Genomic DNA, 16479 nt, shown 5'->3' with positions numbered 1-16479 from the left:
ATCTAAATAATGATATCTGGTGCCACAGTGGTTAAGAACTCGGCTGCCAACCAAAAGGTCGACAGTTCAAACCCACCAGCTGCTCCTTGGAAACTCTATGGGCCAGTTCTACTCTGTCCTATAGGGTCGCTATCAGTTGGAATAGACTCAACTTGGCAATGGTTTTTTTTTTTTTTTTAAATGCAAACTACAGTAGCTAATCTGCAGGCAAAATCAAAGAAAACTGTTAAAACACACAATTACAACACACAAGTTACACACCAAATCTCAAAACTCACAGTGATGCATCAGTAAACCAAAAGAAAAAGGAAAAACATTGCTGTCAAGTCAGTTTAGACTCATGGCTGTAATCTTTACAGAAGCAGATCACCAGGCCTTTCTTCTGCAGTTGGTACTGAGTGGGTTTGAACTGTCAACTTTTCAATTAACAGCAGAGCGCAAACTGTTCATACCACCAGGAACCTCAGTGGGTCAATAGCTGATCCTTTATTGTGAGAAGTAGCGTATCATGGTTGAAAATATCAGCTGTTTGGTGGCGGGTTGCGGGGGGGCATTTACACTGACAGTGACTGCAGAAAGCAGATTATCTAGCCCATAAAAACAGCCATCTGATCACAGGAGAGGGTCCCAGACAGAGCTGGAGAAAAATGTAGAACAAAAATTCTAACTCACAAAAAAAGACCATAATTACTGGCCTGACAGAGACTGGAGAAACCCTGAGGGTATGGCCCTGGGACACCCTTTTATCTCAGTAATGAAGTAACTCCTGAGGTTCACCCTTCAGCCAAAGATTAGATAGGCCCATGAAACAAAACGAGACTAAAGGGGCACACCAGGCCAGGGGCAAGGACTGGAAGGCAGGAGAAGACAGGAAAGCTGGTAATAGATAACCCAAGGTCAAGAAGGGAGAGTATTGACATGTTGTGGGTTGTTAACCAATGTCACAAAACAATATATGTACTAACCTTTTAATGAGAAACTAGTTTGTTCTATAAAACTTCATCTAAAGTACAATAAAAAAAAATTCCATCTGACACAAAAACAGCGGTATTTTCGACCCTTAGTTATTAGTCATTGTACGGGTTTTGTACTTTTTCCCAAATCTTCTGCATCCATCACCAAAAACCTGGACTTTTCATGTCTGAGGAAACCTCCCCATGACAATGCACTTTCAATGCTGTAACTGGGACATCCCAGGCAAACCCGGACAGTTGCCACTCTCATTCTTCCATCTGAGTTTGCAGGACATTTATGACCATTTTCTCTTTCAATATATCTATTCAGCTTCTTGGTTGAGAAATTGGGGCTTGTTTATTTGTAGACAGATAGATTTTTTTTTTTTTTTTAGACTCACACTTGAATCTGGTTCTATGCTGTTTTTTTTTCCTGATAAAATTGTAATCTTATTATTCCCACGGTGTTCTACTTCATCTTTTCATCTCTGATTGTGAGGCCCACTATTACGGTTTTTATTTTTCTCTGTCAGTTCATGAGGACTCAGATCCGGTTGTTGGATTATTTTAGGTATTAGCAGTCTTGCTAATGGTAGAAGGTAAAATTTCCTCTCTTTCTGTGGACCAGCAGTCTAGAAGAAGGTGAGTTACAAATCCAGCAAGCAATTGGAAGAAGCCGTGGGTTCTTCAGTCTTCTGGTCTATCCCAGACTTCAGGACTGGGAAATCTCTGTCCATTTTGTCCATTCAACTTCTTCCTTGCCAATTTAAAAGTGACAGAATAGGCATATTCATGGGTAAGAAGACAGGAGTCCACAATTCTCTGTGAATCAAACACTCCCAAACTTAATTTCTTCATGACCTTCTCCAGAGATTCCACTGGTTTTGTCAAGCACTCACCCACCAACTCTTTCCCCTATACAATCACCCTGAATCCCAGGTCTTACTAGTCTTCTGTCTTCCAGATTCTAACAGCCATTTGCCTCAAGAGAGAGTTGTAGCTGGAGGTGAAGGAAGCTGTGTTCGGTTTTCCATATTACCAGAATGCTTAAAAAAATTTTTTTTTTTTTTTAATATTTAGTATTTCAATAACCTCAAAAAAGAGAGGCAAGAGATAAGATTTAGAGGCAGGCAAACTGCACCTTTTCTGTGTTACAAATAAAGATTTTTTTTTTTAATAAATTGATATTGATTTATTTTCAACACATTCATATCTTAAGAAAATGTGTGCCCTGTGACGACCTCAGAGCACAGATTTGAATTTCAACATAATACCAGATAAAATATGGTGAACCAGCAATTAAGGCAGCAGTAAACAAAACCATATATATTTTTTAAATCAGTCCTAAGCACTAAAATATGGACTTGATCATGATTTATTGGGCTGTATAAGTTCAGAAGAGTTGATGAATTATGCTAAATTATTAATTTGCCCAAAGTGGGAGAGGTCACCACCTAAAACCATGTCATAAATATTAATGCCATCCCATTTTAAGGACTTATGTGGGCAATGAATTGTAAGGACCTCTATAGATCGATTCTAGGCTGGCCATAACTCTTTGTGCCTGTAATTCACCATCACATTATCCATCAGTGACCATCAGTTAACATTTTAAAGACATTATCAGCTTAGTGCACAAGCTTAGAATTTGTCTGCCACATTGTTCTCAGGCCTGTTGATTTTTATTGGTAAGCAAAAATAATAGATGTGCAATATACAGCCTTTATTTTAATTTTAACAATCTCTGCTTTGGTTTCAATTCTGAAAGTCAGAAATGCTAATATAGCAATGCTTACAAAATCAAGAGGACTGAGGGGTTCAGAATCACATAAACCAGATATTCATTTCAATGATTTTGACAAATAAGCAATCTTTTTCAAAAAGCTCAATTCTTATTTATCTTAATGCTGTAATCATGTGGCTTTAAGGAAGTTACCTTGTTTTCAGAGTGCTTGACACATTCTAGTTGGATTGTATGTATTTGATGAATGTTATTTCTCCAGCTAGATAGGCTATGCCTGAAAGCAAGGGCCACCATGATTAATGCATTTTTACGATCCCATGGCAAATATCTTCCAGGAATTTATCTTTAGTGTAGTGGAAAAACCACAGAACTTGGCCTTGAGCTCAAGTTCCAAATCTGCCACTAGTAATTGGTATGACTTTGAGCAAGTTACATTATCTCATCTGTGAATTAGATATCATGATATAAGCTGCCTCACAGTGTCATAAAGAACAAATGAAATTATATGTGAAAGTCATTTCTAAGAGTTAAAAATGCTTCTTAAGTGTTAGAGGAGCCCTGGCGGCACAGTAGTTAAGAGCTTAGGCTGCTAACTAAAAAGTCAGCAGTTCAAATCCACCAGCAGCTACTTGGAAACTCTACGAGCCATTTCTACTCTGTCCTAGAGGGTTGAAATGAGTCAGAGTGGACTTGATAGCAATAGGTATTATCATAAAGAAGAGAAGAAGGAGAAGAGAGAATGTTACTTCTTCAGGGAGGGGAAATCTTATCTTGCTCTTTGGTTTAAAAGTCAGCTGTCTGTAATTATTCCCACTGAATTTTTTTTTTTTTAATAAAAAAGGATCATTGCTTTTTGTCTCTCTGTAGCTGCAGGTTTTGAAGGAGGCTTTAAGGAACTTTCTATATTAAAGATTTGTGTGAGGAGGAATAAAGTTCTTCCAATTAAAACCAAAGTCAGTGGGATTAGAGGTAGTGGTAAGTCTCTTTGGTTGTGGCATGAGCTTCTGCAGTTATTACAGGAGACTACTGCCTAATGAAAAGGAAAGTGCTTTCAGCATTAGGTCATGATGAAGATGTCAGAACATGGGCATACAAAACAAAACCAGCTAAGGGGAATGAAGTAAAATGTGCCATAATTCATAACGTGGTGAGGAGCACAGGTGCAGGTTATGAAAATAATTTTCCCGTTCTTCACTCTACTTGGCAAGAAATGCAAATATTGGAGAAAATAACATTAAATGTTTATAGTTCTTCACCTGACAGATGGAAAAATTGTACAAAGATAGTAGGTTAAAAGAGTGTGCATGAACAGGAAATGGCCTCCAAAGGGCATCTATGTTTGATCAGTTAGGCACTATAGATAAGGAACTTAAATATTTGGAGTTTTCTGTTACAACTATTTCAGTTACCAGAATATTTGAGCAGGATGTTCTGATTCCACTCAATGAAAATTTCCCCTTCCTTTAAATTGTCTTAACACTTTGAGCTTTTCTTAAGGCACTTACCATATTCAGCCATGTACTCTCATAGTAACTTAGTGCTTCACTTATCTCCACTATTAGGTTGCAAGTAGCTTCAGGGCAAGGACTCAAGACTCTCCTACACACTCACCATCAGAATCTTGAAATTATCATATTGTGCAATGAAAATTATTGTATAATAATTGTTAGTAAAATTGAATTTAAAGAAAGACTACTGTAGAAATGGCATAGAAATGGAAGCAAACCTAGCTCCTACTGTTATCTTACCAAGAGTGAGAAATTCATCAGAGTGTGTTGGCATCACATGCACTACTGTGAGGACACAGTTGCTGAGCATCAGTAGCTACCAACATCCACCAATCACCACAGCATCCTAGTATCTCTACTTTGAGGACCAGAGATTGATAAACATTGGCGGTAGATGCCATTTTGTATTCTTTTCCTTTCCTCACAACTGAGGTCTGGAGTATGTTGAAGTGGAGCTCCCAGATATGCTTTTGTCTTCTGTTTAAACTAGTGTGAAGCATTCTGCTGGCATGAACTCCACTGGTAAATAGATCAATGGCATGCAGTTCAGTTGCCTATCAAACATGACCTCAAGAACAAGGGCAAGTTGAAAATTTTTAAGTAACATTCATCACCCCATCAGATGGATTGAAAATTTTCTAGGCCACCCCTCAATGATTATTCTGTTGAAAAGTGACTTTAGGTTTTATTGATGAGAATTTTCTAGAGAGCTTTAATTTGATGGTTAAAACCCATCCAAAGGACAGAGATTGTATGCTGTAGTAGATGAAAAAGGCCAGGGATATTTTTAAAAGCTAAAATAATTGAGGTTACTATGCAGCATTTCATTGGCATTGCTATAGACTATAATCATACTGTTTTAATGATTCTCTTTTGTAAAATGCATTCATAATGCTTTGTAACATTAGAATAGCTAGAATCATGTGTACAACGGCAATGATAATGTTACCATATATTTAGATAGAACTCTACAGTTCACAAAGCTGTAACAGCAATGCTGGAACACTCTGAACAGCAAAGCAATATGTCTCCCACTGGGAAGATCCCTTGAGGGCGATGAAAAAACTGCAAGGGGATCCAGGAGGCCAGGGCAGCTGTTTAAAACAGAAGAAAATAGAAAAATCAAAGTAGGTTGCTAGAGGAGGCTTCAAGGTTGCTTCTATCTGTCTGGTACTCATAAGTTTGGACCCAGGAAGCTAAAAGCAGAAGTGAAAGTTGCTAATTAGTGCAAAGGGTCCAAAAAAGAGAGAGAGAACTAGGAGATAAACCTGTGAGTAAGAGTAGCCAATGTAGAACAGACTCAGTCCAGCACAACTAGATGGTGCCCAGCTATCACTACTGACTGCTCTGACAGGAATCACAATAGAGGGTCCCGGACAGAGCTGGAGAAAAATGTAGAACAAAATCCTAACTCAAAAAGAAAGACCAGCTAGCCGAATGGACACAAAAATAGAGTGGAGAGGAGTGTGCTGTCTCATTAGGGGGAGAGTAACTAGGAGTATATAGCAAGGTGTATATAAATTTTTGTATGAGAGACTGACAATCTGTAAACTTTCACTTAAAGCACAACAAAAATTAAAAAAAAAAAAAAAGACCAGACTTACTGGCCTGACAGAGACTGGAGAAACACAGAGAGTATGGCCCCCAGACACCCTATCAGCTCAGTAATGAAGTCATGCCTGCGGTTCACCCTTCAGCCAAAGATTAGCCAGGCCCACAAAACAAAACAAGACTAAAGGGGCACACCAGCCCTAGGGCAAGGATTAGAAGGCAGGAGGGGACAGGAAAGCTGGTAATAGGGAACCTAAGTTTGAGAAGGGAGAGTGTGGACATGTTGTTAAGCAATGTCATAAAACAATACATGTACTAACTGTTTAATGAGAAAATAGTTTGTTCTGTAAACCTTCATCTAAAGTACAATTAAAAAAAAAAGAGTAGCCAATGTAGAAGAAACCTAACCATGTATCTTCCCTACTGCATCACTATCAACACTTCAGGAAGCTATGACAGTTTTTATGATTACATGTATACATTGTCTCACGTATTAACATGGTTAGATTCCAAAGGCCAGGTCCTTATGCAAAATTGTTGTTATGCAGAAATGGAGGATGAACACATCAGATCACAAAATGGAGGATGACTATATCATTACATAACTGTCAAGTTACATCATTATATAACTGCAAGGTTACATCAGTACATAACTGCCAGTTTACGTCATTACATAAATGCCAAACCACCAAGAATCATGACCCAGCCAAGTTGACACATGGCCTTAACCATCAAAGCCAACATCTTGCCTCACATCTCAGCATTTGTTACTGCAGACATATGTCGTTAATGTGGAAAATAGAGAGTAGATTTTTCACTATTGTTGTACATGGCGATATGTCAAATAATGAGATAGCCGGTAAGTTTGGAGAATGTGTATAAACTGTATAATTATGTTTGAAAAATTGTTCCTGATTATATTGCTCATTTTTGTGTCACCAGCAACAGTACTATTCAAAAATCAGTATACATAAGCATCAACTCTCAAGATTGCTAAAATGCACATTCCCATGCCCCAAGCACCAAACATTCCAATTCATTAGTTTTGGGGTTGAATCTGGAATCTATATTTTTCAACAAAAGAATCCCCTGTTAATTCTGATGCTGGAGGTCTTAGCATCATGTTATAAGAGGAGCACTGACATAACAGTGCCCAGTGCACAGTAGACCCTCATAGGTTTGTACACTAGACACACATGAGTATTAATTGCATTGAATGATTACTTCAGGGAAAGAACTTTTATCTCTATTTCAATACCTTATGCTTTGGTCTGGTTCTTTTTGCATTATATTTAATTTATTATATTAAAGGAATTTATTTTGTGTAGGTTTTATAAAATAGTGCTTTAATATTGACCTTTTTGAAATAATCACTTGTCTCAGTGTCTTTTATTGAATATGTCGTATTTGCCACGCTGACTTCAGTTACTGTCTTTGTAGGATATATAGTTGGTGTGAAACCTGTGAGAGCCAGAACTCTACAGGACTGCCTTGTTTTTCCAGATCTCGCAAGTTTTCCACCTTTGACAGGGTGCAGTCTTACCACTTTTCTATCACTCTCTATTAGTGGAAAATATTTGAGTTTTCCTTCTCTGACAAGTTTCCGCCTTACACAGGTTCCAACTTTTGCAGGTTTTACTGTATGTTTATGAGTGTGTAGGCTTTTTTTCTGTTCCACTGATTTTCTATTCTTACACAAGTTCCATGCTGTTTTATTTTTAAGCTTTGGAACATGGGTCACTACCTGGTACTCTAAGTTTCCAATCATGACTTTTCATCTTCAGAATTTCTTTGCTATTCTCACCTGCTTTTATTCCAATTAAATTTGCAAAGATTTTAATAAACCCCAAAACATCATTTGGGTATTTTATTTATAATTGGATTAAATATCAAACAATCTGAGGTAAACTGATATTATTTTTACAATTATGCATCCATCCATTTTGTCTTATCCAGAAACATTTTCAAGTCTTCTTCAGCCTAGTGTTGAGGCTTTCTTCATATAGTTCCTACTCGTGTTCTGTTAAATTTATCCCTAGATATTTACATTTAGTGTAAATGGATATTTTTCCTCAAACAACTTATCTGTTATTGATTTATTAATATAAAATGTTTTGATGTATATATGTATATATATGTATAATCAATCGTTGATGCCTCTATTTTTCTAATATATTTTCATTTGATTCTTTTGGGCTTCATAAATATGTCATCAAATAATGATAATCCTGTCTCTACCTAATGATTATTTTTAACAAATAAATTGAAACAGATTTTTGTTTTCTGCCTTATTGCTTATGCTAAAATTTCCACAATCATGTTAATTTTCGGGGGTAATAAACCAAAAAAAAAAAAAAAACCCGTTGCCATTGAGTCAATTCTGACTCATAGAGACCCTATAGGACAGGGTAGAACTGCCCCATACAGTTTCCAAGGAGTGCCTGGTGGACTCAAACTGCTAATCTTTTGGTTAGCAGCCATAGCTCTTAACCACTACACCACCAGGGTTTCTTTTGGGGGTAATAGTAGTCATCAATTCTTAACTTTAATAATAATTAATAGTAATGCCATCAGAGTTTCAGTTTCTACTTGTTTGCTGCATGTATAATATAGTTATTGTTTACCTCTTTAAAAGGATCTTTTTCATAGATAGATAGCTAGATAATGGTTTTAAATATTAATGAAGGATCTTTTTTTTAAATACTCATTTGTAAGATGTATTATCCTAGTAAGCATTCTAATACTGAACCAGAGTTTCCTTTCACTGTCTAGTAATGATAGACTATTCTTTTAACATACCTTTAAAATCAGTTTGCTGATTTTGAGAGATTTTTGTATGCTTATCCAATTTAGTATCAAAGTTATTTTAGCGTTTTCATCGTACTAGAGAAATTTCTTTCTACTTCTTAGGAAAATTGATAATTTCTCTTTTCCCATAAAATTATCTAAGTTAATGATACTTTAATTTTGTTACTATAGAATCATTCATAATATTCTTTTTATGTATTTCTGAATATAATTTATTCCATTTCTAGTTTCTGATTATCTGCATTTACATGTAAACAAAACTTTTGGATTTAATTATTAGTTCTGCTTATTTAACAAACCCATAATTTCTATTTGTATCTTTAATGATTTTCTAGATAAACCTTATTAAGATGCTTAGGATATTGCATTTTACTTTATAGTTGGTAAATTTGTGCCTTAGGATGTAAGTGATTATTTAGGGGAAAAAGATAATCACTAAAAAATGTTGCACAGACTCAAAGGAAAGTTTCATTCCTAAATAATGATGAAAAGAGGTTGTGGAGTTATTTTTGTCCTCATCACAATGCTCACCATGGGAGTTTCTTTTAAATCCAACTATGAGATTACCAGAGGCCACAGCTGGCAACAGACTAAATCAGAAGGACATAAGACAGGAAATACAGCTTGCCATCAAAGGAGTATTACTCATTTCTCTTCAGTTTGAGTTGTATTGCAGTATTCATTTACAGTATAGGTCAGGTAGAAGAAGCCTGCCTCACGTAGAAGCTTTGTAACCCAAAGGAGGCAATATTTCTTGTAACAACTGCAAAGACAAGCTTCCTTGACCCCCAAAACGGACAGACCCAGTTACAAAAATCACTGTACTCATCTTTGTTCTCCTATTTCAGATGACATTTCCAACTCAAGGGTCGTTTTTACTATAAACAATGTTGTCTAGTAGCATAGGTAACATTCCACTTTTCCAGGAGAACAGAGCTATAAATTCACCAAAGGCCCAATGCTCATTCAGAATAAAAGAGTTTTGTTAGACACGTATGTCTCATTATTTTTTGAACAATTAAATGTATGCCACTGTAATATTTATTTCCCTATACATGACTTGGAAACCCTTGTGGAGTAGTGGTTAAGTGCTACGGCTGCTAACCAAAAGGTCAGCAGTTTGAATCCACCAGGTGCTCCTTGGAAACTCTATGGCGGCAGTTCTACTCTGTCCTATAGGGTCACTACGAGTCAGAATCAACTTGATGGCAATGGTTTTGGTTTATACATGACTTAAATTTCCAACCTTAAATCCTGTTTTCTCCCTTTGTTTTCCTTTTTTTCACAGGTAAAATTTGGAAATTATGCTTTTGTATGGGATGCAGCTGTACTGGAATATGTGGCTATCAATGACCCAGATTGTTCCTTTTACACCATTGGGAATACTGTTGCTGATCGGGGATATGGAATTGCATTGCAACATGGCAGTCCTTACCGGGATGTTTTTTCACAAAGGTAAGATTTGTGTATGGCCTATATAAGGATAGAGGGAATTTCAATAAAGAAAATCTACTTGGCTACCCAATCTGGTTTATTACTTTTTGTTTTCTCAGTTTGGAGAAGCATTTTCATTTTCAACAACAACCAAAAAAAAAAAAGAGTAGCTGTGAGTAGTTGATCAATAAAACATTCATTTCCTAAAGGATGTACTGAATTCTTATGGTTACAGAACAGACTGCTTCCTCATAAAGGGAAAAAGATTTTTGCTTGAGTTAGGAAAGATTAATTTATTTCTAAGAACGCCAAAGCATAAAATAAACTTGAGGACCAAGCTAAAGCCCTGCGATACTGAACTACAGATAAAGCTGTTTCCATCTGAATTTTGCAAGGAAAAGGGTAAGAATTTTAGCCTCTTACTTGATGGCAAAGTGGACATGAGACTTTGTCATGGAAACCAGATTATTAAGAAATTATACCCATCCCCAACTCAGAATTTTTTTTTTATTTTATTATTACAAGAGAGTTGTTTAAGAAAGAAGTTTTTGAAATTTACATATTAAATTAACAATGTATATGAAAGGCTTGGGCATTGAAAGGAACTCACCAAGATCTTTGGTTCGTACTACCTACTACCAAACAAGCTTGATCTAAGAGACACTGGTATCTCCCCATTGGAAGTATACAATTTGACGTTGTACATTTGTTATTTCCTAAATATTCTTCTATCTATTCTGTAAAATCTAAAACCAGGCCAAGAGGGCAGTTCTAGATAGCAACAAGTTTTCGAATTTCAAAGCGTTTGAGTTTTATTTCTCCATATTTTAGCATAACAAAGAGCCTGGAATTGTCTGTTAAAAAAAAAAAGTCAGTAGTCCAGAATTTATGTCATAGCTCTTCCATTAGCTAACTATAAAATCTAGGCCTCTTTTCTTATCTGTAAAATGAGAAAGTTAAGTAAACTCTAAGGCTCCAGGCTAGCTTGTCTTTGCAGCAAACAACCCCAATGTCTCAATGGTTTAAAAAAAATTCTTATTCATGAAGCATGAGGGCTGTGCATTGGCTATGTTCTTCTGTGGGTCAACTGCAGGTCGGCTGTGTACATCTCCTCACTCATGGGCCCAAGCTGAAGAAAGAGCTGGGACATGCTCTTCTCACTGCAGAATGGTCGCCAAAGAGGCTGATAAAAAGTCACAGTGCCTCTTGCACTTCTGTTTGGATGTGGCATCTGTCATATATACTAACAGATCACTAGCCAAAGGAAAGTCACATGCCCAAGCCCAAAATCTGTAGGCTGGTTTAGTGTACTCCACCTAAAGAAAGGAGGGAGCACATGGTAGTGAACAATAATACAATCTAGCACTGGTCCCTTATCGCTCTAAAACATTCTAAGTAGAAACCAAAATTTAAATATGCATAAGAAGCAAAATGCTGAGGTATGAAAAATGATTAATCAATCAAAAACATTTATTGAATACTTTTAATACGTATAATAAGGTCAGCAACGTACAGAAGCTAAAGGGAACAAACAACAAAGTTAATCATGCCTGCAAGGCACTTTCAGGTCTACTTGGAGAGACAAGACTGATTCACATATAACATTTTTATAAATTTGTGCTGACATTTATATGTGTGTGTATTATCAATATTGCTTATTTGTATTGTATTAAATTGTATAGTTGAGATATTCAAAGAATTAAACAGCACGCGGAATGAAAAGCTAAAGGAAATGTGTGGTAGAATTATCAGTAAAAGCTCTCCAGAGGAGATAAGCCTTGAACTTGACCTTGAAGGATTAGTATAGTTAAGCTGAAAGGAAAAATTTAGTTCTTGGAAAAACAATGAAGACAACAGAATAGAAATACGGGATACATAATGTATTGGGGAACAATAAGGACACTGAACTAATTTGAAAGGAAATTTAAAGTTTGCAATTCATATTGTAGGCCACAAGCAGCTGCAAGAACCTGTTATCCATTCCGGAGCTTAGGAGTAAAATGATGAAAGTGATCTTTAAGGAAAGGTTAATCTTGTTTTCATATGAAGGATGGATAAGAACTGACAAAGACTAAAGCAAACCTGGAAACGTGAGATAATGAAGACCTGGTCTAGAACTGTGCAAGTGGAAATAAAGAGGAAGGAACAAATAGAGGAGACCTTTCTAAGGAAGGCTGCGTGCCACAGTTTTATTCATTTAGATGGGAGATTAAAATGCATGGTAGAATAAATGGGGGTGCCAGGGTTTCATGGAAAAGTTTGATAGATCCTTAATATAAATCAGGTAGTTGAGAAAAGGATTATTTATTCCTTTAGTTGTGATTAGTTGCTTTTTTTCTTCACTAGATGTTCTTTGTTTCAGGACATAATTTCTAGGTCTTTTATGCAAAAAGTAAAGCCAAGCAGAATCAATACATGAACATAATCGCAATTTAAAAAAATGTGTACTAAATCACACCAAGTGTCCCATTTCTTATTATCCCTGTGGTGCTTTACCCATCAGGGATTTTAGCTCTGAGGAAATGTACTCCAGTGAGCTGCTGAAGTAACAGTAAGCATTGAAGGTTAGTTTTCTTTTGTCTGATATTCATCATGGATGTCAACAGTGTCCGACACCCTGAATCCTGGTTCCCTGGACACCTGGAAGAAGAGAGAGCCAGAAAAATAACATGATCTGGCAATGGTCAATAAGCCAACTCATCCCTTTATGCACATGGGCCACTTTAATCAATTACCCAAACTCTTTCCCTGAATTCAGAAAATATCTGCATTCATTCTCTTTTCCTATAGCCATTAGGGAAAAGAAGTCTTCTCTTTGTATTAACTGATTTAAAAAAATCATAAAGACTGTCAAATTTAACTGTTACAATACACTTGGAAATTATTATATCCATCCTTGATGCATCAGTTTATCCTGGGCCACTGATTAAACTAGATCAATGATTACTATTGTGATTATTTTCAAGGAAAATAACAGTATTCTGGGTGATTTTTAATAAGTCAATATTAATTTTTCAAGTGACTGTATGCCTCCACACAACTTGTAAGATATCCAAGTACTTTAATAAATATTAATATTGAATAACAAAAAACATACAGCAAGACAGTAACTACATTTATTATCTGCTATTTGCAGATATCTGCTGTGTATCTAGGAGCCCTGGTGGCGCAGTGGTTAAAGGGTTCAGCTGCTAACCAAAAGTTCACCAGATCTGACGTACCAACCACTCCTCGGGAGGATTTGGCAGCCTGTTTCCATAAAGATTCACAGCAGTGGAAACCTTATGGGGGTGTTCTACTCCCTCCTATAATACGGTCGCTGTGAGTCAGAATTGACTCAACGGCAGTGGGTTTGGTTTTTTTTTTTGTCAAGGGAGCTGGGTATCCGATATGCTTATATATTTCACGGACACTTCAGAGCAGCCAAATGAGGTGTAGGACATTTGTTTATTTTACTTGAATATTGTTGTTGTTGTTAGGTGTTCTGGAGTTGGTTCCAACTCATAGCAGCCCTATGTATAACAGAATGAAACACTGCCTGTCCTGCACAATCCTCACAGTTGTTGCTATGTTTGAGCCCATTGTTGCAGCCACTGTGTCAATCCATCTCCTTGAGGGTCTTCCTCTTTTAGCTGACCCTTTACTTTACCAAGCATGATGTCCTTCTCCAGGGACTGGTCTCTCCATATAACTTGTCCAAAGTACATGAGACAAAGTCTCATCATCCTCCCTTCTAACTTGTATTCTGGTTGTACTTCTTCCAAGACAGGTTCGTTCATTATTCTGGCAGCCCATGGTATATTCAGTATTCTTCACCAACATCACAATTCAAAGGCACCAATTCTTCTTCAGTATTCCTTATTCATTGTCAAGCTTTCACATGCATATAAGGCAATTGAAAATACCATGGCTTGGCTCAGGTGCACCTTAGTTCTCAAAATAACAGCTTTGCTTTTTAACAATTTAAAGAGGTCTTTTTTGCAGCAACTCGCCCAATGCAATACGTCATTTGATTTCTTAACTGCTGCTTCCATGGGCATTGATTGTGGATCTAAGTAAAATGAAATCCTTGACAACTTCAATATTTTCTCCATTTATCATGATATTGCTTATTGGCCCATTTGTGAGGATTTTTGTTTTCTTTACGTTGAGGTGTAATCCATACTGAAGGCTGTGATCTTTGATCTTCATCAGTAAGTACTTCAAGTCCCCTTCACTTTAAGCAAGCAATGTGATGTCATCTGCATTTTACAGGTTGTAAACTAGTCTTCCTCTAATCTTGATGCTGCGTTCCTCTTCATATAGTCCAGCTTCTTGGAATATTTGCTCAGTTTACAGATTGAATATGTACGGTGAAAGGATACAACCCTGATGCACACCTTCCCTGACTTTAAACCATGCAGTATCCCCTTGTTCTGTTCAAATGACTGCCTCTTGGTCTACGTACAGGTTCCACAGGAGCACAAATAAGTGTTCTGGGATTCCCAGTCTTCTCAATGTTACCTATAATTTGTTATGATCCCACAGTCAAATGCCTTTGCACAGTCAATAAAACACAGGTAAACATCTTTCTGGTATTCTCTGCTTTCAGCCGAAATCCATGAGATATCAGCAATGCTATCCATCATCCTGGGTCCTCTTCTGAAACTGGCCTGATTCTCTGGCAGTTCCCTGTTGATGTACTGCTGCAATGGCTTCTGAGTTACCTTCAGCAAAATTTTACTTGCATGTGATATTAATGACATTGTTTGATGATTTCCACATTCTGCTGGATAAATATTTTGCCCATAGAATCCTTCAAAATTACAACTCGAGGTTTGAATTTTTTCTTCAGTTCTTTCAGCCAGGAGTGTTCTTCCCTTTTGGTTTTCTAACTCTGGGTCTTTGCACATTTACTTGCATCTTAGTGCACAACTATTACACTACCAGTCTATACACTTAATGAATGGGCTGCTTTGGCAAGCATCAGGTAGAGCATGGGAGACGCAGGTTGTATAATTGTACATGAGCTAACAGGCGCAGGAATGACTTTTAAGGACTGGCAAGTGCTACTGTGGAGCTCTGGTGGCCCAGTGGTTAAGATCTATGGCTGCTAATCAAAACGTTGGCGGTTTGAATCCACCAGCTGCTTCTCAGAAACCCTACGGGGCACTTCCACTCTGTCTACAGGGTCGTTATAAGTTCGAAGCGGCAATAGATCTGAGGGTTTTTTTTTTTTTTTGTAAGAGCTACTATATATATGTAGTATATATATATAGTATGTATATATATACTACTATATGTGTATATATACTACTATGTGGGTTGTTTGATGTGTATATATACTACTATGTATATACTACTATGTGTTTTTTTTTATATACTACTGTGTGTGTGTGTGTGTGTGTGTATATATATATATTTCCATAGAATTAGCTAGAAGAGCTTTGCTTCCCCATTCTGCACAAAACCTAGATAACTTGGCAGTAGAAGTTAAAGCATTTATTTGTCTCTTCAGGTGGGGCAGAGTACTGCTGTGTTGGGTAACGTTTGCAATGAATTTTCTACCTGACACTTTCTGCTCATCAGATGCTTTCTGTGGCCCCTGTCTTATAACAGTAAACCCTGGTGGCATAGTAGTTGAGTGCTACAGCTGCTAACCAAAAGGTTGGCAGTCTGAATCTGCCAGGCGCTCCTTTGAAACTCTATGGGGTAGTTCTACTCTGTCCTATAGAGTCGCTATGAGTCGGAATTGACTTGACCACAATGGGTTTGGTTGGTCTTATAATTGTTCTTAGTATAAAAAAAAGTATTTACTTAAATGTTGTTTCATTAAGGTATTTAAGAATAGAAATTAATTTTTCTGAATGATTTTATTGTGATATTAATAAAATTAACTCCAGTGTTGTTCTCAGAATCTTAATTATTCAAATAGCTAAAGAGATACTGAACATTTAATAAGCTAAACCCTGTTCTCAAATTTTAATTGGTTTCAAGGAGTAATTAAGTTTTGAGTTTAATTGAGCTTAATTTTAGAGTTCATCTATAAAAGAGTCACTTTTTGCCTATTGGCATCTATCCCCTCAATTTTGGATATGGAACTACCAAGTGGCACAAAAACAATTAAGTTTTTCAGGTTGCACAGAGAATGACTTTGCTTGGATTCATGATAATGACACACATGTGTAAACAACATTTTGATAATCACAGAATTTCAGAATTTTTTTAAATGGAAGGAAGAGTAGTTCTCTCCATTGTATCAAAGATGAAACTTGTCCAAAGTTGTGACTTCCTCAGAATCACAAAAAGCAATGAAACTAGAAAAACTTCAAAATTTCTGATTCCATGTAAAATTGTCTAGTCATTATGCACCTTGTCTTATCTTTCTTTTGAAAGCATGTAAGAATAATAGCAGCCACTTATATGCTGTTGTGTGCCATCAAGTCATTTCCAACTTACAGTGACCCTGTATGACATAGTAGAGCTGCCCTATAAGGTTTCC

The 16479-nt window shown here is 36.7% G+C and overlaps 1 protein-coding gene across 1 annotated transcript in view; it reads left to right on the top strand.

Moving 5' to 3' along the window:
* GRID2 (glutamate ionotropic receptor delta type subunit 2) overlaps positions 1-16479 on the top strand; it is a 1658713-nt gene that overhangs the window by 1499828 nt on the left and 142406 nt on the right. Inside the window, exon 14 of the mRNA XM_049885711.1 lies at positions 9853-10019. Within this exon, the coding sequence (XP_049741668.1) occupies positions 9853-10019 (167 nt within the window). The remainder of the gene's footprint in view (positions 1-9852; positions 10020-16479) is intronic.

This window comes from Elephas maximus, chromosome 5, assembly GCF_024166365.1.
Source record: "Elephas maximus indicus isolate mEleMax1 chromosome 5, mEleMax1 primary haplotype, whole genome shotgun sequence".
NCBI classification, from domain to species: domain Eukaryota; kingdom Metazoa; phylum Chordata; class Mammalia; order Proboscidea; family Elephantidae; genus Elephas; species Elephas maximus.
This window is presented reverse-complemented; position numbering and strand designations above follow the sequence as displayed.